Raw genomic sequence first — 22994 nt, forward strand, 5'->3', positions numbered from 1 at the left:
CTCGCGCGTCTATGGGCCTTAGCTCTCCTGTTCCTTCTCGCGCAGGCTCTCCCGTCAGTGCCCAGCCCGTGATCATGGCCGTGCCTCCCCGCCCGCCCAGCCTGGTGGCCAAGCCCGTTGCCTACATGCCGGCGTCCATAGTGACGGCGCAGCAGCCATCGGGCCATGCGATCCACGTTGTGCAGCAGGCCCCCCCTGTCACCATGCTCAGGGTGGTCACCACCTCCGCCAGCTCCGCCAATGGCTACATCCTCGCCAGCCAGGCCTCGGCAGGGGGTGCCCACGAGGCAGCGGGCACAGCCGTGCTGGACCTGGGCAGCGAGGCCAGAGGTAAGGAGGGTGTGTGCTCACCAGGCTGCCATGGGGATGGAGCTCACCTGCCAGGGCAACGGGCAGTCCCTGGGGGCCAACGACTCTCAGGCTGCTGCCTTTCCTCCCTGCTACTTATTGTCTTGGGGAGTATGTCCTCTTAAATCCACGCCAATGGTCCTCTAAACCACCTCCAGGTGTGCGGCCCCCGAGGTGACAGGCCTGGGACACGGGCTTGATGTTGCCGTCCAGAGGGTGATGGCTCTGGGGCCCCCGGCCGGGAGGCTTTAGCAGTCCCGCAGAAAGTCACCACACGTCCCTGTGTGTGGCATCTCGAGCCCAGGGGGGCATGGGGTCAGTACCGAGAGTGCAGCTGCCTGGGCGGGAGCCCTCGAGCCACACACGGTCTCCTGGGCTTGCGGGCCTCTGTCTGCTGATCTGCAGCCCGTTCACAGCGTCGTGACAACGAAGCAGTTTGCTAGTCTTTGTTCCAAATAACGTTTTCTTTTCCCCATTATGTTTGGTGGCTTAAAGTTCAAGGTATTTAGAAGTTTTTCTAAAATCCTACAGGTGTTTTTCTGTCACTTGGAAAGTATTTCATTGGGGGATGTTTCTTGAGAATAGTCAGTGCTTCAAAACCACGGTCCGTTCCCCCACAAACAGAGGTCCTGCTGAGCATGAGGAGAGCAGCCGCCCCATTGGGCGGATGGGGTTCTGACACCCTTTCTCCTCAGGCCTGGAGGAGAAGCCCACCATCGCGTTCGCCACCATCCCCACCGCCAGCCGCGTCATCCAGACCGTGGCCAGCCAGATGGCCCCAGGGGTCCCCGGACACACGGTCACCATCCTGCAGCCAGCCACACCGGTGACCCTCGGGCAGCACCACCTCCCCGTCCGGGCCATCACTCAGAACGGCAAGCACGCGGTCCCCACCAACAGTTTAGCCGGCAGCACTTACGGTGAGGCCCTGCCCACGCCTGCTCGCCCAGCCCCACTGTTCTGCCATTGAGGCCTGCGGCACGAGATCGCATGTCCCCTCTATCCGCGGGCGCCGTGGTCGGGCCGAGGCACAACCCCTGCCGCAGAGGCAGACCCCTTAGTCACAGTGCTCGCGCCCGCTGGGTCAGAGGAGAGGTGCGAGGGAACGGCAACGGTTGGAGGCGGACGGGGCCGGCGGGCGCCGGGAGGGTGGCTCAGGGCAGGCGGCCTGTGTTAAGCACCTGCTAGAGGTGAGGGCCAGAGCCTTTGGCTGTCTTTAGGGATGCCGGCGGCAATGGCAAGAGGAGGCCCCTCGGGCAAGCGCAGGGTGGGGGCAGGGAGGGCGCAGCAGGCAAGGCTCAGCTGGCGAGGGGCAGGCACCCTGGGGCTGGGCCTGCTGGGAGCAGGGGTCCCGCGAGCTCAGAACTGGCCTGCGCTGGTCTTCGCCCGTTCCCAACGCACGTCTCTTTTCCTCCACTCCTAGCCCTCACCAGCCCCCTGCAGCTCCTGGCAGCCCAGGCTAGTTCGTCCACGCCGGTGGTGGTCACGCGGGTGTGCGAGGTGGGGCCCGAGGAGCCGGCAGCAGCGGCCGCCACGCCAGCCACCCCAGCGACCCCGGCCACCGCTGCCACCTCTGCCTCTTCCACCGGGGAACCCGAGGTTAAAAGGTCACGTGTGGAGGAACCCAGTGGGACTGTGACGGCGCAGGCCGGGGTGATCGCGGCCGCCGGCCCACAGGGACCCGGAACCGGGGAGTGATGTACCGTGTGTGTGGGCCGAGTGGGATGCTCGCCAAAAGGGATTCTGGGGCCGGGCCCTGACCGCCGGCCTCCCGCTGCCCGCGGACCGTGACGAGGAGGCTCCACGCTGACCTGCTCCCGGACACGCTCGTCCTCCTCGTTCTGTTTCCTGCCCCTGCTGTGGTTTAAAACAAAACCCATAAACAAGTTCAGACAGCTGATTGTATGATCCGGCAATGCTTGTTTTTATTTTCCTTCTCCCTTGCACCGTCTCCTCCCAGGCCTGCGGTCGAGGGCTGGGTCACGGGCCGGCCCGGCCACGCGCACTGACCAGGCTTCTGGAGCAGCCTTGGCCCCCGAGGACGACAGAGGCTGTTCGCAGGAGGGCCCAGCAGGCACAAGGCCCATGAGCCGCCGAGCGGGAGGAGGCAGGAGAGAGGGAGGACCTGCCAAAGCTCAGACTGTCTCGTGGGGTTTGTGCCCTAAAGTAGCGACTCGGAAAGTCTTGGCATTAATCGGGGGGAGGGGACTCTGGTTTGGCTTTGGACCCCAAAGACTTGTTGTTTCATTGAAATGAATTGAGGCTTCATCATAGATCTGAGATAAACGCAGGAGTAAGCTCGTGTCTGTGAGGCCATGTCTGTGGACGGCGTAACAGCTGCGGGTCTGGGCTGTGAGCCGACATGAATCCCGAGAAGAGCCGCCGCCGCTGCTCCGTCTGCTAACTTCAAGAAAGATCGGCGGCCGCCTGGATTGCCCTTGGGGGCAGAAAGTTATCTGGGGGAGGAGCGGCGCCCCTCATCTGGAGGCTCCGAAACCAGGAATCCGTGAGCGCCACGTCCTCTGCGGCCCGAGGCCCCGTGCCGGGCTGCCGTGGGAAGCGCTGGCCAGGTCGCTCCCACCACCTCTGTCACCGAGTCACACTGGCTTTACCGCCCGTACCTCCTGCCGTATGTCCCGCCGTCTCCTGTGCCTGCGGCACTGGGGCCGGGAGTGGGGGCCGCCCTTGCCTTTGGCTCCTGCGAACTCCTGGCCACAGGACCTGGCTAGTGGTACCACCTTCCCCAGGGAGGGTCCCCTGCGCTTTCAGACACCCCTTGCTGCCTGGAGCGGTTCCCGGAGCAGGAAGAGAGCCCGCCAGATCACAGTTCTCCAGCTCCTCCTGGAGAACGTTCTCAGGAAATGTCAAGTGCGTCTGTGAAAAGTGACTCTGAACGTGGCCGGCCGCCCCGGCATTGAACCCTGTGTGGCACAGCAGCCCCGGGCTCTGCACCGAAGTCCGGCGGGGACAGTTTTCTTCCTGGAAGTAGCCTGTCCTCAGCTTTGGTCCCCCCCCCCCCCGCCCCAGCAAAGCTGCCTGCGCCCACCCACCCCGACAGCAGCACCCATGAGAGCATGCAGTCCCCAGAAAACCGCTGAGAGGGGGAGCAGGCCTCAGGGGCCGCATCAGATACTGGCTTCAGAACAAGAGGAAAACCGTGGAACTCCGCTTCCAGGCTGTTCACACAGGACTGGCTCGTGTGCTGTGCACCTCACTGGCAACACTGTGGCTCAGCTGGGTGTGACAAGCCATCTTGCCGCCACAGCCTGCAGTTGCCGGTTGCTGGGGACACATGTGGCCTGTCCTCCTCCCTGGCCTGTGGTGACAGCTGCCTTGGCATCCTCAGCCCGAATGAGGCATTTTTACTGCACCAAACTTAAAGTGGGGAAAAAGTTCTCTTGTAACATCCACACCCGTTGGCTTCAGTGACACGGGCATGGACTTGGCCAGTGTGTCGTCCGCAGTGATGAGAAGTTGCACTCCGTTCCGCATCAGTGTTTTCCGTTGCTTTATAAACTTGGTCTTTTGTGGCGTGGGGTGTGTGCATGAGCAGGCACACAAGTTGGGTGGAGGCTGAGGCACGCACACGGGCGATTCAGGTCCTTGCCTTGGGCCTTACCTCTAAGGGTCTGACCCCAAGACCTGCCTTCGGCTCGCCTGTTGCTGCTTCTTCCCCATGGTCATCGTTTACGGGGTCCTTGCGAGGGGGACTGCCCAGGTTTGACAACCGTGCAGAAGCTGTCACCATCTCCAGAGAACTCAGGACACTCAGCCACGGACGCGCATCAGGCATTTGCCCGATCGGGTCAGTCTGGCTCTGACCCTTTGCTTTCCTAGCTCTTGAGATGTTTGGGTTTCTGCTCATTTTGGGTGAGGATCGCACTATCCAGGCAGGGGTTCCATGAGGAGGGAGCGCGGAGAGGTCAGAATGTCTGTGGCTGGTGTTGCGTCACGCAGAGAGCTCGCGCCTTTTCAGCTCCTGCTGGGGCTGGGAAGGGGACCCTGTGGGGTCCGCTCAGGCTGGGCCTTGGGGGAACAGCCACTCTGGGTTCACAGACAGTGAGCTTCTGCATGGGCTTCTGGTCCCCTCATGCTGCCGCACGTCCTGGAACTGGTACCTGAAGGCCCGGGTCGGCCCCCACCTCTGTGCCCTCAGATCCAGGCAAGGGACAGCCTCCCCCAATCCAGAAGCAAGGGCACCAGGCCAGACGTCACCAGAGGACTGTGGCCCTCCGATTTGGGGCTGCCTATGACCCACCACAAGCCACAAACACACCCGCCCTCCTAGAGAGCAGGCCCACCCTGACCAGGATTGGGAGAAGCAGAAATAGGTCCATTCTGGCATCGGGCAGTGTCACCGTGGCCTCAAGGGTCCGAGGACCTTCTTGATCACCCCGCGGTTTGCGCGTGTGTGAAGAGGTCAGCCAGGCCAAAGGTGATGAGTCCACCTCCTCCGCGCCGTGCCCCGGGGCACGCAGGCCTTGTGCTCCCGGTACCAGGTGCCTCGTCTCGTCGTCCTGCTGGCCCGGTCACCATGTTTACCAGCACCAGAGACGGGAAAACACCCTCTCTGCCTAGGGAGGGAGTCACACACGTCACCCCTTTTCAGTAGTTGGGCGTTTCCCAGCAAGACAGTCTGCTATCGTGTTGGAAGGGAGAGGCTTGTACCCCAAGGTCATGGCGGTGTCACAGGGCCCAGTGCACGGGGCAGTGTGGGACACTGAAAGCCGTGGAGACGTGGCTCCTGGCGCCCCAGGGTGGACTCCTGAGCTGTCTGATCTGTCCACGCTGACGCTCTCCCGAGCACTGTGTGCTAGCCGGGACCGGCCAGACGGCGCCGTGGGGAGTCAGACAGATTGTCCCTTTACCACCAGCTCCGTAAATTCTGACACGTTTACATGGCATGTGTCCCTCGAGGGGTCTCGACAGATGCCGGAACAGCCCCGAGGCCTGGGACATGGCCGTCGTGGCCCTGCCCCATGCTCCGGGGATGGCAGGGCCCCTCACCGGGTCCGCCATGCAGAGCCACACGAGGGCACCCGGGGCAGCGGGGTCTTTGTGCCCATGGCCAAGCCCGTCAGCTTCCCTCTCTGGCAGGTTCATGTTTGAGGTTTGCTGTTTTTAAGAACCGAACAAAGTTGAGAAGATGTGGGGGGGGGGGCGGTTCTACGTTGATAAAATGAGTAATCCGTGATTCTTGAGCTGGGAGGGAACAAGTTCAGGGTGGGGGTGTTGGCACTGCAGGAGCGTGGGGGTCCCCACTTTGCCTCAAGCAGCCTGACCACACAGGGTCCATGGGCACATCCTGGTCCCTTTCCTGCTGCTCACTGGGACTGGCGGATGACCGGCTTGAGGCCTCCAGCATCACTGGGTCCACACGCTCGCTTTCCTGAGAACAGGTCTCGGGCTCTCCATGGAGCACTGGGAGGCGGGCACCCTCTCCAGAGGGAGTGACGCAAGTCCCTGCCCTGGAAGCCCTGTGGTGGGTCCACAGTTCCAGAGAAAGAGCAGGCTTGCATCTGGCCTTGGGGTCAGTTTCTTCATAGAATAGAAACAGGCCTCATGCAAAGAGGGAGCATGTCATCGAACATGAGAACGTGTCAGAGAAGAAACACGGCTCCCCGAGCTCTTGGAGCTCAGCTGTCAGTCCAGGGGTGTGAACGACTGTGTGGGGCGCGGGACGCCTTGGGGGCCTACGGCCCAGCCCCTCATCTCTGGGAGGACGCAGCTCCCCTGAAAGGGGCCTCAGGGCAGCCCAGCCCGTGGGCGTGGACGCCTGTGTCCACGTGAGTCTGTAAGCGCACTCCTTGTTCTAGAACCAGGTTCTAGAAGCTGGGAGGTGGAGGGCCGCCTGACCTCGGTCCCACGGCTGGTTTGGCCAGAAGGAAAGACCGCTTCCCGCAGTCCCTCGCCAGCCGCCTTGACGATCCTTCTGCCTCAGAGTGACAGTGCTCGGATGAAATCTCGCAGACCGGCTGCTCCAGACGGGCCGCTGCTCCTCACCCTGTTTCTGTCCATCATTTTCAAGTTGTTTCCCCGTTTTATAAAGCCCTTTCATTTTCAGAGCTGTTTCCCAAGACCTCGATTCCCCCATGAGGTTTTAAACGCTCAGGACGCGGCCAGGTGGGTGCGGGACGCTGCTGCGTTTTTACACGGGACGGAACTGAAAGTCTTGGAATTAGACTTGGGGCTCCTGCATGTCCGTTCTCACCGCTGGTTTTGGCCCTCACTCTTTCAACCAGGAGTGAGCAGAGCAGCGCTGTCTCTAAGGACAAACGCCACAAAGCACGTTGTCCAGTCCTGGCACCTGCTTGTCATTGGGGTGCACTTGGGGGATGGGAGAAGCAGGGATCCAGGACCGCGGGGGTGGGGGGCGGCCGGGAGCCTGCTGCATGGGAGCTGTGTCCGCCCCCTACTTCCTGCGGATTCTAGTCTCCCACCCGCGTCCCAGGCGGGCCAGAGAGTCTCCAGGCGCCTCTCTCTTTGCTCCAACCCTGTTAGTTTTTAAGAGTCAAATACAATGGGAAGAATCCTGGCTCCTTCTCTGTCTGGGAATTTTTTTCTGGAATAGTTAGTTTGATTCATTCAAATACTTATTGATGGTTTTCTCCACGTCAGAAATAGTAAAAAGTGCCCGGGAGGAAGGTTCTTAGCCGCAGTAAAGGGCCTTGCCCTTCTGAGCTGTCTCCCCGCGTCCCAAGGCGCGTTGAGACCTGGCCCCTGAACGTCGAGCCAGCGGGCTGGGCAGGAACAAGTCTGTGACTCCAAGCTGGGTTTTCCCACGTGAAGTTAATGGGCTTGTGGCCTCCTAAGCTCTTGGCCTCTAAGTTCTGTGTTAACTGACCCCCATCTTTTTCTTTCTTTCTTTTTTTTTTTTTTTTAATAATCCTTAAAAATGGGATTTAAAATAAACACATTTAAAATTTGGCCGTTCCGTGCTTCTCTCCCAGCTTCCTTTCCGAAGGCTTTCTGGATGCCCATATTCTTAATTTACACGGCTCGGTCTGTATTTCGGGATGGGGGTCGGGGAGGAAAGAAACAAAAGTGTGACCCCGACTCTCACCGGGGTCCGCCAAGTTCAGCCCCACGAGCCGCGCGGGCCCCACAGACCCCTGCCTCCTGAAGCTCGGCCCGCGGGCGGAGGGATTAAACCAGTACTGAGACTTCGTTTTCTTACCTGCTGGCAATTCTGTAAAGAAAACTTGGGGGGCGGGTGTGAGGGGTGTGTGTGCGTGCGCGTTTGGGAGCGTTTTGTTTTTTGTTTTTTTTTTTTTTTTACAGTGGCTGTCTAAAGTATTTTCCACAGTACGTGTAATAATCAGTGCTTTAAAAGCGGTGGTACCCATACGGTGGAAACCAGCTCACGGAATCGAAGGCCCCGCCGCGCCGCCGGCTTCTGCCACCTGTGCACGCGTGGGCCCGCAGAAGCCCTGGCGGTGGCAGGGAGCCGGCGGTCCCGTCCTCAGAAAGACGAGAGGCCCACAGCAGCTGGGCCCGCCTGCGTTTTCATTTCAAATGGGATACAGTATTTTTTTAATAAGGAGCCATACTTTTTTTTAAAAGTTTGAGATCTGAATGTGATTTCTAATTGTATCAGACATTAATGTTTTAAAGCTATAACAAAGTTTAAGATTTCTACTTGTTTTCCACTTATTTTAACTGTCCTTTTATCTATTAAATTGTTGTATGTGGGTGGGGAAGTTCTGTTTCTCCCCTTAGCATTTGTTTCTATAACCAGAAATAAAATTATATATTACAGAAACGAGCCCGGGGCTCCATGTGGTCCTTGGGAGTGGCTCCTGGAGGCAGACGGGTGGATGGGCAGATGCCTGGACACGCAGCCCCAGTGGGCTCCCTGCAGGGGGGCGCCTGACCCGAGGGGCGGCCGCTGGGGAAGGTGCACGTTTGCCTTTTGTGCTCAGCAGCCCTCTCCGGGGAAGAAGCAGACTGTCAGGGGAGGCGCCCGTGATTTCCTGGCCTCACAGAGCCCAAGCGAGTTCCCTGAATCGGAGTGTCTGCACCCCAGGGGCAGGAAGACCATTTCCGTCGGCCCCCGGACGTGGACAAGCTGGTGGAGCCTCACCCTGCACCCAGGCACCGGCAGCTCTGCTGGGGATGCCCCCGGTGCCCACGGCTGCCTCTGCGGCTGCACCCGTGCACCCACGAGGAGCAGCCCCTGGACAGCTGGGGGCCCCTCCTGCCTGCACTCGGCTGCGTGAGCCTTTCTGCCCCTGTGCGTACTTCGTCTCTTAGGCCTTGTGTGTCCCGGCGACAGAGTTGAGGGCGACGTTAGCAAAGGGGGTCGGCCCCGGCGCCGAGGTCAGACTTGGATTCAAAGTCTGGCCAGGGGACAGCGGGGGAGGTTTAAGTGGCAAGAAGCTCCATTTCTGCATCCGCAGAACGGGCGCCCGGCCTCACAGTGCTCTGCGGATCATGGGGGCCAGGGCCCATCGGCAGCGGTGAAATCTCTCTGTAGCACCCACCGGCTTTACGGTTACGTCGCCGCAGGAAGCAGGGTGCCTCTGCTGAGAAGGCCCCGGCTCGGGATCTCTGAGAAGCGTGCACTTGTCACACACCCGCATCTCTGGTCCAGGTTCTCTGGTGTATGTGCCTCTGGCTCGTGGCTCGTCACCGCTCTGAGCTCAAGAACTGGCCTTTTCCAAGGTCTTACAGGCACCTGCGGCTGTAGCTGACATCTGACCACGGCGGTCCTTCATGAGACCCCACGGACACCGGACAGTCATAACGGTCAGCCTCACCACAATGGCTGGAGGATTTTAGCCAAACCACAAGCAAGAGTGAGGATGGTAAGTCTCAAGGGTTTTGATGGCCAGTTAGCATCTTCCTGAAATGCATGGCTTTTTCAGTTTTGGTTTGGAGTAAAACAACCATCTCTCACCCGGAAGAGTTTAGGACAGGGGCACCTCGGTGGCTCAATCGGTTAGGCGACTGACTCTTGATTTCAGCTCAGGTCGTGATCTCAAGGTCGTGAGTTCAAGCCCCACACTGGGCTCCATGCTGGGGAAGGAGCCCACTTAAAAAATAGATAATAGGGGGCGCCTGGGTGGCTCAGTGTGTTAAGCCGCTGCCTTCGGCTCAGGTCATGATCTCAGGGTCCTGGAATCGAGTCCCGCATCGGGCTCTCTGCTCAGCGGGGAGCCTGCTTCCCTTCCTCTCTCTCTGCCTGCCTCTCTGCCTACTTGTGATCTCTCTCTGTCAAATAAATAAATAAAATCTTTAAAAAAAAATAAATAATAAAAATAAGATTTTGGATAATATTTGGCACAAACATGAATTTCATGAGAAACCATCGTGTGTCACGACCCCTGGGAAGAGGCTTGGGCTGTGCGTGTGTGCAGAGAGAATGGTCCTGGCCCATGGCTATGTTCTCAGAAGTGAAGCCAGCCCCGGCGATGGCGGGCTGGTATGGAAGTGAGCAGAGGGCACAGCCCCCGCCACAGACCGCCTGCATGCCCAGCCGTGTTCATGGTTGCCGAAGCTGGAGGCCGACCAGGGGGTTCACCGACAGCGGAATGGCTGAGAGGTGGTAAGTCCCCGCGGACATCTGTTCCCAGAATGAGGCCATGAGGACGGCCGGCTGTGACCAACCCCCCCCCCCACCGCCATGGGGGACGGAGCCACAGAGAAGCCTGCACAATGCAGGGCCCCATTTGTATGAACTGCAAAGAGGCAGGACTAACCCACAGCGACAAGAGGAGGTGCTAAGAGCAAGGGGAGGGCTGAGCCAGGGTCAGCTTGCCTCAGTGGCTTACCATGGTTTCAGGAATGTGGGCAGCCAGCTGCTAAAGCCATCATTCAGATTTTAGTGACATAAATTTAGGATTAAATACATTACCTTAAAAAGGCAGTAAGTACGCTGTTTGTTTCTTACTATCGTCTGACTCTCCCTGTGCCCTCCCGGTCACCCCCCATCCCTCATGTCCCCTTGGTATCTGCAACTCTCCCGGCGGGGCAGTGACATCACGGTGGCAGCCTAAAATCTGCCATTTGGTGGGTATCTGTACACGGAAATCATCAAACGCTACAGGTCAGCCCCTCGCCTCCCCGCCCTCCCCCGTTAAACATTTCCAAGTGTATCACGCTCAGATTAGTGGGAAGGATCACGGAGTTCACTTACAACCTGTATACTCTATACATGCTTTACCTTAATAAATGCTTTTTTAAGCTCCGATATTAGTATCCTAACTCCTTTCCAGGTCTCAGTGCAGGTACCTGCGGATTTGCTGTGTGTGCCACGGCCCAGGTAAACCAGCAGACTCCCTCCATAGCCGTGGGTGGTGACCAAGCTACGGGCTGGCAGCTTCACTCCCAGCCTCCTGTGTGCTTGTGATTCCCGGGCCAGGCCAGGGCAGGGGGCGCAAACCCCGCCTCGGCTCTGCCAGCCTCTCCCTTTCCTACCGGGGCCTGGAAGGCAGGAGGGTGCTTCCTGGACCTGGTCACATCCTTCATCTAATGCGCTGACAACAGCCAGCTTAGTCTCTGCAGCCCAGCCAGGGCCAGCACCTCGGGCCACCCCCAGTGGCCACCCCTCCTAACCCTGGGACCCTCCCGCCACCCCCCTGCAATCTTCCCACACCCCTCTCCCAGCAGCAGCTGCGACTCACCCTCCCTTTCAGGTGTGCAGCCCCAGCAGCCCTTGGAACTTGACCTCTGTGGCCCCACATCCTCCCAGATGTCTTCCCGCTGCTCCGGCCATTCCTCAGTGGGTGACAGGTGGGGGACAGCATGTCTGCTTGGCTCATCATGCTTCTCCCTTGACAGGTGTGCACCTCGGGCACCTTACCTGGTTTTAGCTTCAGTCCAATCATCCTTCAAATGGTAATAAAACTTGGCTCGGAGTTGACTGACAGGTTCAACAAGATCGCCGATGCACGGTGCTTGGCCTTCTTCAAGGACCCCCTGTAACAGACTTCCTGGAGGCCCAGCTCCCCTCCAAATCCCTCTGCAGCTCCCGTCTCTAACTCCTTGGCACCGGCCACCCTCCACGCCTCCTGGGTGCCATCAGGGCATCTCAAAACTGTCAAGTCCGGGTTTCTGGCAGGTGAGTAGCTGGCCTGTCCTCTCTCCGCCCCCTCTCCTCCATCAGGCGTCTCCTTGCTGCTGACTCCCGCCACCCTGCCCAGACACCCAACTGCCCACAGCGCCTGCTCTCACTCTCCATCTCACTCGGCACCATCCTCCCTCCGTGGCATTTCCCACTATTAGGCCGCGGTGTGTGTTTGCATATTTGATCACTGTCCACTTGTCGGCTATAAATTCCCCGAGGGCAGGGGCCTGGCCTCCCCTGTTCACTGTTCCCCGGAACCTAAAATACTCCCTAGCACAGTGAAGGGACTCGGTCTTTGCCAGCTCATTGAATGAATGACTCCCCAGATGTCTCTTCTGCCCCAGTGCCAAGGGAATGGGACCACGCGGAAAGCCAGGAACCTGCGGTTGCCCTGTTCCTCCTCCTGTCCCCAGTCCCATCTACAAGTCCTATAAATCCTAGTCATGAATGGTGACTGAGTCTGCCTACTTCCTGTCCTCATGGCCTGTACCTAGCTTGGGCAGCCTCCCCATGCGCTGTCTATCCTGCTTCCAGGGGTCAGGTTCCAGTCAAGTGCATGTAGTCTCAGGAAGCAAGCCTGAACCGCTCTGTTCAGGACCTTGGCTCCCTCCTGCCCCTCCCCACCCTAGGTCTGACACCACCCCCCCAGCCCCAGGCACCGGGCCTGCTCAGTTCAGGCTGTACGTGCATTTACCACACATGCAGCCTGCAGGCCGGAATACTGTGGCGGACACATCTTTCAGAAGGGCTAGAAGCTAGGTTTCCCTCTTCTAAGCCTGTTGCAGCCATGGTCCGTGGTTATGGCGGGCAGGGAATAAGACTATTCATAGCAGCGCTACAGCCCATGATAGGCACTAAATATGTGAGAGCCTCAGAACGGCAAAACTGCACTGCGGAGGGGGTCGGCTGTCCTTGCAGACTGCTGGACACGGATCCGCCCAGCCACGGAGCGTGCGTGTGTCGGGCGCTCAGGTCATACTGAGCCAAAGACCCCCACAGGACAGTGCCTTGGATGGTGAGGAGACGACCCAGAAATGGGGCAGTGGTGCGGGACCTGCCCACAGGTCCTCTCCTGACGGCACCCGCGTGCCCCAGAGTCCGTGGGGGGAGAGGCGGACCTGGGATCCTGGGGTGCCAAGGTCCCGGGATCACAGGATCCTAGGGTCCCAGAGTAAGTTCCCGCGTCATGGGCTCCTGGGAGCTCAGGATCCCGGGGTGCCGAGCTCCTAGGTCTTGGGACCCGGGATGCTCAGGTTCCGAGGTCTCAGGGTCCCAGTCCACGGGGACTGGCGGCAGGCTCACGGCCGGCCCCGCCCCCGAGAGAAAGGCCTCCACCAAAGTCCATTGGCCGGCGGCCTGGCCGCCCCGCCCACGTGACGCAGCACGTGATGCAGCACGTGAAGCGACCCGGAAGCGGCCGGGCTGGGTCTCCGGGCTGCGACTGCGGCGGCGGCGGCGGCATGTTCACGGCGGGGGCCGAGAGTCTGCTCCACCAGGCCAGGTGGCCCGGCCTTTCCCTTGGGGCTCCTGGCGGGGGCGAGGGATGTTCTTACAGAGCGGGGCGCGCGCGCGGCGACCTGCAGCAGCCCACACAGACCCGCGCTAGAGGCCCGGGGGGCGGGGCGGTCCGGCGGGTCCCAGAAGGCGGCGGCGCCTGAGCCTCCGGGCGAAGGGTGCGTGCGGGGGAAGCGGGGCGGGGGCCCCCAGGCTTGGCGGCGACACCCGCGCGTCCCGCAGCCAGACGGGGAGCCAGAGGCTGTCCGGTGCTTCAGGTACAGGAGCATGAAGCCGCCGAGAGGCTGGAGAGCTGCTGGCAGTGAGGCCCGGCGAGCTCTGCGTGCCAGCCTCGGCAATCGGATACCGTCCGAGGGCTCTTGGGGAGCCAGGGGCGAAATCCCCGATTTAGAAACTCGCTCTCCTCAGGGTGCATTAGATAGGGTGGAGAAATTACCCACCGGCTTCTGGCCCCCAGCTGGCCCTGGACTCCCACTGACTAGTCCGTAGCGCCTTTCCCAAGCCCCTAACCGGCCACGGGAGAAAGCAGGATGCAGGCTAGGACTAAAACCCCACTGTCCATCAGACGGTGTAAAACTTGACGCCACTTGTTTAGAAGAAAAACATTCGGGACCACAGGACAGTGACAAACTTAAAAACAAAACACAAAAAACCCTAAAACTGGATCCGGAGCTGGACCAGTTAGTGGGAAGGACTGGGATGGCTGAGGCTGCCGCCAGCTAGGGAAATAAGATCCTGAATACCAGTTAGGTTTTGAAGGCTGGGAACGGGGCAAAAATCTTCTGTGGTCAAAATAACCCTTAAAAATCTGCTCAGAAGGTGCCTTGTGGGTTCATAGCACCGGCTGCGTCTCCTTCACTGTTGGACAGATACTCCAGTATTCAAGCTCAAGGATTAGAAATCGAGCTCACCTGAGCTTTGGGGATGTAGTACGTGAAGATAGCATCTCACTCAGCATGTGACACAGTCCCCCTAGTGTTCTCGCCAAGAGGCACGTAAGCACTGAGACCCACCCAGAACCTCACGGGGGTCACCTCTCCCCAGCTCAGCTTCTACTCCAGGTCATAAATCTGCAGAGTGAATAGTCCTCACTCTGCATTCTCTCTCTGTCTCAGGTAGGGCAGTGGGGGAGTTGAGGGTAGGGCATTTTCCAATATCCCAAAGCAAGATGCATGAATCATGCAAATTATTATGCAATTATGTAAGAATTATGCAAACTCTCTCCATTAGGGTTTGAAGAAAGCTAGTCATGATTAGTTAGGTCTTAGTTTTTCACTGTATTCTACCCTAAAGAAGCCTGTGATTCGGGGTGTCACAAGAGAAGTAGGACTTGTGGTTCTCAGAGAAGGCGAGCCCAGGACCCTGTCAGCCTTGTTAGAGTCCGTAGGAGTTCAGGTTTGAAAGCACTGGGGAGCTGTTGGAGGGTTTGAGCAAATTGGCCTTTTAGAATCCTGGGATTTAGAGAACATACTGGAAGGGATTCACTGGGATGAGGGGTACCACCATTCTAGGAAAGAGTCTGCTGTGTGAGTTTCAGGCAGCCTGGTACCTTCCCGATCCGTCTCGTTAGCCCGGCGAGAAACACACCTGACCAGGCCTCTTTTTTCCTACATCCTCATCCCACACGTGACTGTTGTGTTTGTAAGAAATGAAAACGGGTTAGGAGGTAGGAGGGAGACGGAGTGGTGGGGAATTCACATCAGCCAACCTTCAAGAAAGAACAAGAAACAGAGGAAGCAGCCCCAGGCCCCCAGCCCCACGCGCTTGGCTGCCCCGTCTTGGTTCAAAATCCCAGGTTCTGAGGTCGAGTGATCAGTTGAGCCTGGATCCAGTGGACTTCCGCTGTGGCTAGGGGGCTGGAGGGGGCCCTCCTCTGAGAGCACCGCCCCCCGCCCCAGCCAGAGGTCCCTAGTACTGTGTTTCCTGGGCTTGCCTTGCCTTTCAGACTGGAAGAGAAACCCAGAAAACCAGGTTGCTGTTTCGATTTCTGTTCTGTTGATGCTTGAAGATACTTTTTTTTTTTTTTTTAAACGAAGCCGAGTAAATACTAGGAACCGTGGTAGTCATACCTGAGAACGTGACCCAGTGTTTGTCCTCTAAGGTAGCAGATTTCCCTCTTGTTCCCAGGAGCAGGAGGCTCCCTGAAGGAATCTGCTGGAAAAGCAACTTATTTCAGACTATCCTTCATTTTGTGTGCTAACATCAATGGGTTTTAGTTCTTTCACTCCTGGGACAACAAAAACCTGGAGGTGTGGCGTCTCTCCTAAAAGCCTTACCGGCAGGGGAAGGGACTAACCCCAGTGTGAGAGGGGACAGTAGCTGCGTCCCAGGGAGGGTGGAGCCGCAGGTCGTGTCCTTCCCGCACAAAGCCCGTGATGCTGGCTTCTCTGCTCCGTGGGGATGTCCCTTCAGACCCAGGATCATGGGTCACAGCTCAGGGCGGCATTTCCGGCTCCCGAGAACAGGTCCCCCAACTCCAGGTCGCCAACACCTCGCTTTTCATTAGGGAGATCCAGGATGAGGAGCTGCAGAAGTTCTGTTCCCGGGTCGCGAAGCTGCTGCAGAAGGACGACCCGGGGCCTGATGCGGTGGACGCCCTACAGAGGCTGTTCCTCATCGTCTCGGCCACGAAATACGAGAGGCGGTGAGTGTGCCGACCTTCGGGGGCGCGGCCGCGTTGGTGGGGTGCTGAGTGATGCGCCCCCCATGCACGTGGCCCTGCGTTCCCAGGCTGGAGAAGACGTGCGTGGACCTGCTACAGACCACCCTCTGCTCACCCAAGTGCCCTGAGCAGCTCCAGCTTCTGTGCGCAGCCATCCTGAGAGAGAGGTCGCCCTCCGACGACCTGAGCCTGTCCTGTGACCATGTCCAGAGCAGCCAGCAGCTGAGTCTGGTGGCCTCGGTGCTCTTGGCCCAGGTGATGTGCCCATCCTGCCCCTGGTGGCCCTGGGGCACCCACCAGCCTCCCCCGCCCCCTCCTGCTCTCCTGCCCCTTGTTCCCGGGGACAGGGCAGGGCTCTGGGAAGGGCCCAGTTTCCGGCTGCTCCGGTGACACCCCGGACGTGGTAAGCGGCGGCAGTACGGAAACAGGTGTGCTGGTGGAGCGGGGGCCTTCAGGACCGGCTGCCCCTTCCCCGGTGTTTTCAGACCAGATGCCGTGTCGCTCACACACACAGGCAGGTAATCACTTCACATTCCCCCATGTTCCGTTTGAAGGGTGACAGAAAGGAGGAGGTCCGAAGCGTGGGCCAGCGCGCCTTCAGAGTCCTCGAGAGCCGGCAGCCCGAGGGGCCCAGTCTGAGACACCTGCTCCCGGTCGTGTCCAAGGTCACGCGCCTGGCCCCGCACTCCCTCCATGAAGGTAGCCACCCTTCCGGAGAGGCCACTGTGGGCACAGAGGGAGAGGCATGCCCTGAGGGCCCAGCACCCTGTCCAGAGCTTGTTTTCTAGAAAGTTCTATCAGTGCCACTGCAACCCGAGTCTGTGGGATTGACTATTTCCCACATGTTGTCCCTGCCCGCCTCCCACCCATAGACCAGACCAGCCTGCTCAGCAAGAGGTTGGTGGATTGGCTTCGCTATGCCAGCATCCAGCAAGGGGTCCCACACGCTTCTGGAGGCTTCTTCTCCACACCCAGAGCCCGGCAGGTGAGCCTGGAGGCTCAGGACCTCCCTGTCCTTCCACCTGCCCTGGTTCCAGAATGATCCCTTTTTCCTGTCTGCACTCAGGTAGGGAGGGGGGGCTTTGGGTCCCCAGGGTCACAGCCCTCCTAGCCCGTGATGCTATGCGCAAAACCCACTGGCAGGGGTCACTTACCTGACAGAGGACCACGTCCACTCAGGTGCCAGTGTTTATGTGTCTTTTGGGGGCCGCCCCCAGTCCTCGAGAGCATGAAGCCAGGGCTCCCACTGAACACAGCCCCCCTCCCGCCTTCCCTGGTATCTGTGAGCCCGTTGGCCGCACCCCCCAGCCTTAGACCCCAGCACCTCCCCAGCCTGCGTCCCCACAGCCTGTCCTTCCTTGCCTCCCGCAGCCGGGCCCTGTCACCGAGGTGGATGGGGCAGTAGCCACAGATTTCTTCACGGTGCTGTCCACGGGCCAGCACTTCACGGAGGACCAGTGGCTGAACGTGCAGGCTTTCTCCATGCTGCGGGCGTGGCTGCTGGCCAGCAGCCCCCAGGGCCCCAGCGCCCCGGACTCAGGTGGTACATGGGGGTCAGGGGGACATGGGGGGGTCACACAGGCAGGAGATGGATGGCACCAGGTGTGGTCCCCAGGTGACGCTGGGAGCACTGGTTGAGCCTCGTCAGCCCCGGGAGGCCCGTCCCCATCTGCAGAAAAAGCCACAGAGGCACAGAAGGTCACAGAGGGCACATGGCAGCATGGGTGCTGACAGCTTCACCGAATGCCCTCCCCCGTGCAGACTGGCCAGTGGTGGGGACAGCCTGGGCTTCCGGGAGAGACCCCGCCCCGCCCATGGCCTCCGGTGGGGGTGAAGGCGGCCACGGTGGGGCTGGGCCTCGGCCACCCGCTGCAGGGACTCCGTGCCCTCGAGCACCTCATTCTCCTTTCCAGATGACAAGTCGGAGCTGGAGGGCTCCACCCTGTCCGTGCTGTCAGCCACGTCCACCGCCAGCCACCTGCTGCCGCCCCAGGAGCGGCTGAGGGAGAAGGCCTTCGAGTACTGCCAGCGCCTAGTGGAGCAGAGCACACGGCGTGAGTCCCGGCGCCACATCTCCTTCCCCGAGGGGGCATCCCTGGCTGCTCCTTGGGGGCCTGCACAGCCTCTGTGTCCCTGGGGACTCTGTGTTCCTGGCGCAGACCCCAGGAGCTGGGCAGGGGGCAGAACCTGTCCCCAGCCCCCAGGCATCTGTCCCAGCCTCCCATGCGTCTGCCCTGCGGGGGTCGCCGTCCGCCCTCCCCTCCAGCTTCCAGAACAGGGTGCTTCTCACTCACTGTGTTGCCTCTGACGGAGACGGGGGCCTTTCTTCCTTCCCCAGGAGCCCTGAGAAAGGGGGACGCGGACCTGCAGAAAGCTGTAAGTGCCCGTGGCGTCGGGGGGCAGAGCGGGCCCCCACGCGGCTCCCTGTAATCCGGGCCCCCCGCGTGTCTCTGCAGTGCCTGGTGGAGGCCGTGCTGGTGCTGGACGTGCTCTGCCGGCAGGACCCGTCCTTCCTGTACCGCACGCTCTCCTGCCTGAAGGCGCTGCACATACGGCTGTGCGGGGACCCGGTGCGGGCGCGGGCGCTGCTGCCCATTGCGCAGTTCTTCCTGAGACACGGTGAGCCTCCCGCAGGGGGGTGGCCCGGGCCTCTCTTCCGTCAGTGGCTTCCTTCGTCTGTAGAACCGTGGCTTTGAGTGGTCCGATGGAAAGGTGTCAGATGGGTTTGAGGGGCTCGTTGAAGCCGAGCAGCTTTACGCTGATCTTGGAACGCTCTTTGCCACGAGAGTTGGCGGGAGTTTCATATGAGGGACCGTGAAACCAGCACTTTCTAAAGAGCGTTCCTCGTCGTGTGACCCAGAGGGACTGGGCGGTCCGCCAGAGGCTCTCGGGGCGGGACGGGCGAGGCTCGGCCCCATGCAGCGTGCAGACCTCAGGGCCCCTGGCGTCTGGAACCCTGAGCGCCCCCCAGCAGGAGGGGCATCCTCCTGACAAGGTAAGGTCCCTCATGCCGGGGCCAGGCCCTGACGAGGCTGGTGCGTTTCAGGGGAGGCCGCCGCCGTGGACTCAGAAGCCATCTTCCAGCACCTGTTCACCAGGGTCCCCTGCGAGCTCTTCCACAGCCCCACGCTGGCCTTCGAGTTTGTCCGCTTCTGCGGGGACAGCCTGCCCCTGTTCGGCAGGAACCTTGACATTCTCAAGCAGAGCTTCCCCAACCTCTTCAAGGCACGCTTGGTTGTTCTCGGGCCAGTGGGGGGTGGAGGGTACAGCGCCCCCCGGCTCGTCCTCCAGACTGGCACCAGTCGCTAGCATCCTGGGAGGGGCCTGGGATGCCGGCCATGGGACAGCCCGGGAGGTCCATGCGTCCCGTAGGAACAGCGTCCCCGCCGGGGAGAACCCCAGGCTGAGCCCCTTCAGAGGAGCCGCGAGGCTGGACCGTGGCTCATTCTAGAATTTGTCCCGATTGTCACAGCTGGTAGGTTCCTGTCGTCTGGGAGCCTCACCAGCTGTGTTCAGCTCTTTGTGCTGTTACCTTTTGACGCGCTATTTGTGACCAGCCGTGGTCTCCGTGTGGTCTTTGCAAATTTAACTGGAGCCTCGGTCCTTCCGGTAGAGGAGAAACAGTGACAAATGCAAAGTGATCGCTGTAACTGTTGGTGCAAAAGGCGGCGCAGGGGAAGTGGGGGGCACCGACACCCCGCGCATCCGGGACCGAGGTGCACTCCCCTGGGGCAGCCACGGGTCCAGCTGCTGGCCCGCACGCCCCACACGGGCCCTCCTGGTGCCCACCGAGCTGCCACGCTTGTTCCTGCAGCTCCTGGCCTGGAACAGCCCGCCCCTCACCTCTGAGTTCGTGGAGCTCCTGCCGTGGCTGGTGGACCCCGGCACAGCTGTGGAGATGCTCCACGCGCTGCTGGACCTGCCCTGTCTGACTGCGGCCTTGGATCTGCAGCTCAGGTGAGCCTAAGGGACGATGCCTGTCCCCGGGTCCCCTCCGTTGCCCACTGGATTCCTCCCTGTCCCCTGCTGTTCTGCAAGCTGCCCAGACGAGAGCACCTCTCTCCAGCCCCAGGCCCCGGAGGCCCTGGCCTGTGTCTCTCGCTGGGAGAGCCTCACCCTGCAAGTACCGAGCCCCAGGTCCCTTTTAGTTCCTCAGGCTCATCATTGGTGCGGGATGACGCCTGCTCTGTCTCGCGAGGGCTGGGACTGAGTCGGGCTTCTGGTGGCCTGGGCCCAGAGCCCACATCTGAGCTTGGTCTCAGGCGTCTGCTTGCTCACAGGCTGTCACCGGCTGCGTCAGAGAGGCCGCTGTGGGACACCTCCCTCAGGAACCCCAGCTGCCTGGAGGCTTCCCGGGACCCACAGTTCCAGGCTCTTCTCCAGCACCTGCTGCGGGCCAAGGCTAGCGGAACTGTGGAGAAGTAGGGCTGCTCAGGCCGGGGGGCCCTGGGGTGGGGCCTGGCTGTGGGGGTCCCTGGCCCCACGGCCCTGGGTCGGCTCAAAGAGTACTACACATGGTCAGAGCCTGTTCCCAGGGTGGGTGGGACATGTCTGGGGACATCCGGCCCTGAGCATCGTGCCTTCTAAGCTGAAGAGGCCCCTGTTGTTGCCCCCCGTCCCCCTGCCCTGGTAGTCGCTAGCCACGCTGTGGGAGCTTGCCAGGCACAGGCCTCACGCTCAGCCCCTTACCAGCGCGCCAGTTCGGTTCCCACAACCCTGTGAAGTCGGTGCTGTGGTGACTCCATTGTCCAGAGGGAGCAACTGAGGGGTGGTGCTCCAGGAGCAGGTTGGGGGGCCAGGACCGGAACAAGGCGTCCTGAGCGCAGACCCCCATGCACAGCCTCCCTGTGTCCCACGGGAGCGGGGAGCACAGCGCTCAGCAGGAGGCGGCATGCGTGGTTCCCGGGGTGGGGGGCAGGGGAGGTCCTCCGAGGAGGCGGCGCAGGTGGTTTCAGAACTCTCCCGGGCCGCAGCACTGCGACCCCGTGCCCTGTCCCCTTGGGCACCAGCATGTCTGTGGGCCCCGGGGAGCAGGTGCGGGCGCTCAGTGGGACGTGCGGCCTGCCCTCCAGGTTGGCGCCCCTCCACCAGCTGCTGCAGCCCATGGCCAGCTGCGCCCGGGTGGTCCAGTGCGCCGAGGCCGTGCCCACGCTGCTGCAGGCCTTCTTTACCGCAGTGACTCAGGTGAGCCTGCTTCCGGGCTGCTCGGTTCCCGTGGCGGGGGTGGCCCTGGGCCTCGGCAGAGCCGGTGTCCTTGAACACAGATCCCACTCTGGATCAGCGAGAGGCACCGGGAGGGCAGCCTGACCGCCCCCAAGAGCAGCCCCAGGCTGGCGGGCACCAGCGGGTGTGGAGCAGAATGTGGGGGAGGGTGATGGGGTGAGGGCTGAGTCTGTGTCTCCCTCCTGATCCCTAGTTTGCTGACGGGGTTCTGGCCAACCAGCTGGCACTGCTGCTCCTGGAGAGATATGACTCCCTTTACCAGGTGCCCCAATACGAGGCCCGTGTGCACAGGTGGGCCCTCCTGCCGGCCCCACGAGGTGTCACCCCCCCCCGCCGACCCAGCCCCATTTCACCGCCCCCAGCTCAGCCTGCCTCGGCTCTGAGTCCCCACGTCCTCTGCGCTGTGCCCCTTTCCAGCGCCCTCTGCAGCCTGTGCCCTGCTCCCCAGCATCACCTGGGGCCAGCCGCTGCCCACACTGCTCTCCCCGGTCCAGAATGCCCCCGCCTCCGTTCCTCCTCTCCCAGATCTATAATCTCCAGTGCTGGCCCCGGTTCCTCTCCATGGAGCCTTCCAGACCATTTGTGCCCCTTTCCGAAGGCCTGATCCACACAGGCCTGTGCCCACACCATTCGCCAGCCCCAGCTTCCTCCCCAGTGGGCCATGGGTTCCTTTAGGGGCTGAAAGCATCTGGACCTGAACCTGTTCAGAGGCTTTCTTCCTCTCCTCCTGGCTCTGGTTCTGCATGAGGGGCCACGGTCTGGGGCCTGGGGGCGGCCGCGGCCCAGCAGTGTCCTCCCCGGGCAGGGTGCTGAGCTCCCAGTTCCTGGCCCTGTGCGCGCTGCACCCGTCACTGGTGGTCGAGCTGGCGAAAGAGCTGCTGGAGTTCGTGGGGAGCGTGAGCAGTGTCCGCAGCCGGGGGGCCATGCTCGCCTCCGTGGTAAGGCCGGCCGCCACACCACCGCCCCTCTCCCACACCGGGACGCCTGCAGGGATTAAGGCTCTGTCCCCATGCAGGCCTGGGCCATCGGCGAGTACCTCTCTGTGTCCTGGGACCGGCGGTGCACCGTGGAGCAGATCAACAGGTTCTTTGAGGCCCTCGAGGCCCTGCTGTTCGAGCTCACCCAGTCGCGCCCTTCTGCCGCCCTCCCCGAGTGCCCCCCACAGGTCATCGCCGTGCTGGTGACCACGCTGACCAAGCTGGCCTCCCGGAGCCAAGACCTGATTCCCAGGTACTGGCTGGGACAGAAGAAGGGGAGCCGGTGCCGGTTGCCCAGGGTCTGCATGTGGCTCGCAGCACGAGGGCTCTGGTCAGATACTGGTGGCGGCAATGTCCCCACGGCCTCGCTGCTCCCAGCTAATGCCCCCCGACCCAGAGCTTCGGGCGTCTGGGCCCCCCTGTGGGGCCTCAGCTTTCACGTGAGGGGTGCACCTGCAGCTGACTGACGGGATCCCTTCGTCCTCAGGGTCTCTCTGTTCCTGTCAAAGATGAGGACCCTGGCCCAGAGCCCGGCGCCGAGCTCCACGCACCGTGAGGAGGGCGCGGCAGCCGTCCGCACGCGAGCCACTGAGCTCCTGACGCTGCTGAAGATGCCCAGTGTGGCCCAGTTTGTGTTCACGCCCAGCGCAGAGCTGTCTGAGCCCCGCTACCACCGTGACGCCAATACCGCCCTGCCGCTGGCCCTGCGCACGGTCAGCCGCCTGGTGGAGAAGGAAATGGGCCTCCTGCCGGGGTGAGGGGCGCGACCCGCGGGACGCCGGCCTGGCCGCAGAATGAGAGCCAAGATGCGGCTGCCACCAGCGGGGGCGTGAGACCTGGGGAGGAGCCCCGGGTGGGTCTGGGTCCCTCTGTGTGGGTCAGGCTGTCCCGTTCTCAGCCTTTGGGTGTTTGTCTCTGTCCCATGCTGAGCTGTGTGGTGACACAGATCTGATTTGGAGCTCTCACCCCGTTGGGGGTGGGTGGGGGCTGCTTGGTTTGTTTCTGGCGGCTCCTTGTTGGGAGGCAAAAGGAGGTGCAGTGGCAATAAACCTCTTCCAGAGAGTCCCTGTGTGCACGAGGCAGAGGAGAGGGCCAGGTGTGGGGAGCGCTGCTGGGGGGGGAGGCCTGGCCCTGGGCAGGTGGGGACCCCCGCCCCGATGGGCCAGACACTTGGGGCCGTTCCTTCCCACCAACTCACCAC

General features: G+C 61.3%; 2 protein-coding genes across 3 annotated transcripts in view; both read left to right on the plus strand.

The window, feature by feature from the left end:
* Window positions 1-8113, plus strand: part of FOXK1 (forkhead box K1) — a 62571-nt gene extending 54458 nt beyond the window's left edge. Inside the window, exons 7-10 of one of the 2 annotated variants that reach the window (XR_004282091.1) lie at window positions 46-330; window positions 1044-1268; window positions 1772-6471; window positions 7630-8113. Coding sequence is in view for 1 of the 2 variants with exons in the window: in XM_032328738.1 (XP_032184629.1) it covers window positions 46-330; window positions 1044-1268; window positions 1772-2046 (785 nt within the window). In the remaining variant the exon portion in view is untranslated. Of the gene's footprint in view, window positions 1-45; window positions 331-1043; window positions 1269-1771 lie in introns of both variants that reach the window. The other variant, XM_032328738.1, reaches the window with a different exon arrangement.
* Window positions 8114-12802: 4689 nt separating this feature from the next.
* AP5Z1 (adaptor related protein complex 5 subunit zeta 1) lies at window positions 12803-22856 on the plus strand. Its single transcript, XM_032326843.1, has 17 exons — window positions 12803-12917; window positions 15438-15575; window positions 15662-15848; window positions 16148-16292; window positions 16466-16578; window positions 16965-17133; window positions 17507-17647; window positions 17932-17969; window positions 18050-18212; window positions 18640-18818; window positions 19408-19550; window positions 19874-20014; window positions 20666-20777; window positions 21010-21107; window positions 21622-21754; window positions 21832-22046; window positions 22281-22856. Exons 1-17 carry the CDS (start codon window positions 12805-12807, stop codon window positions 22549-22551), a joined length of 2499 nt encoding a protein of 832 aa, XP_032182734.1. The 5' UTR covers window positions 12803-12804; the 3' UTR covers window positions 22552-22856.
* Window positions 22857-22994: the final 138 nt, after the last annotated feature.

Source organism: Mustela erminea, chromosome 20 (genome assembly GCF_009829155.1).
Source record: "Mustela erminea isolate mMusErm1 chromosome 20, mMusErm1.Pri, whole genome shotgun sequence".
Classification (NCBI taxonomy): Eukaryota; Metazoa; Chordata; class Mammalia; order Carnivora; family Mustelidae; genus Mustela; species Mustela erminea.

Excerpts from the sequence above, each read along its gene's own strand:
- AP5Z1 (XM_032326843.1), top strand. The coding sequence starts at position 12,805 with ATGCAGCACGTGAAGCGACCCGGAAGCGGCCGGGCTGGGTCTCCGGGC. Across the intron at positions 15,849-16,147 it reads CCTCGGTGCTCTTGGCCCAG|GGTGACAGAAAGGAGGAGGT; the intron begins GTGATGTGCCCA and ends TTCCGTTTGAAG. Across the intron at positions 20,015-20,665 it reads GCTAGCGGAACTGTGGAGAA|GTTGGCGCCCCTCCACCAGC; the intron begins GTAGGGCTGCTC and ends CCTGCCCTCCAG.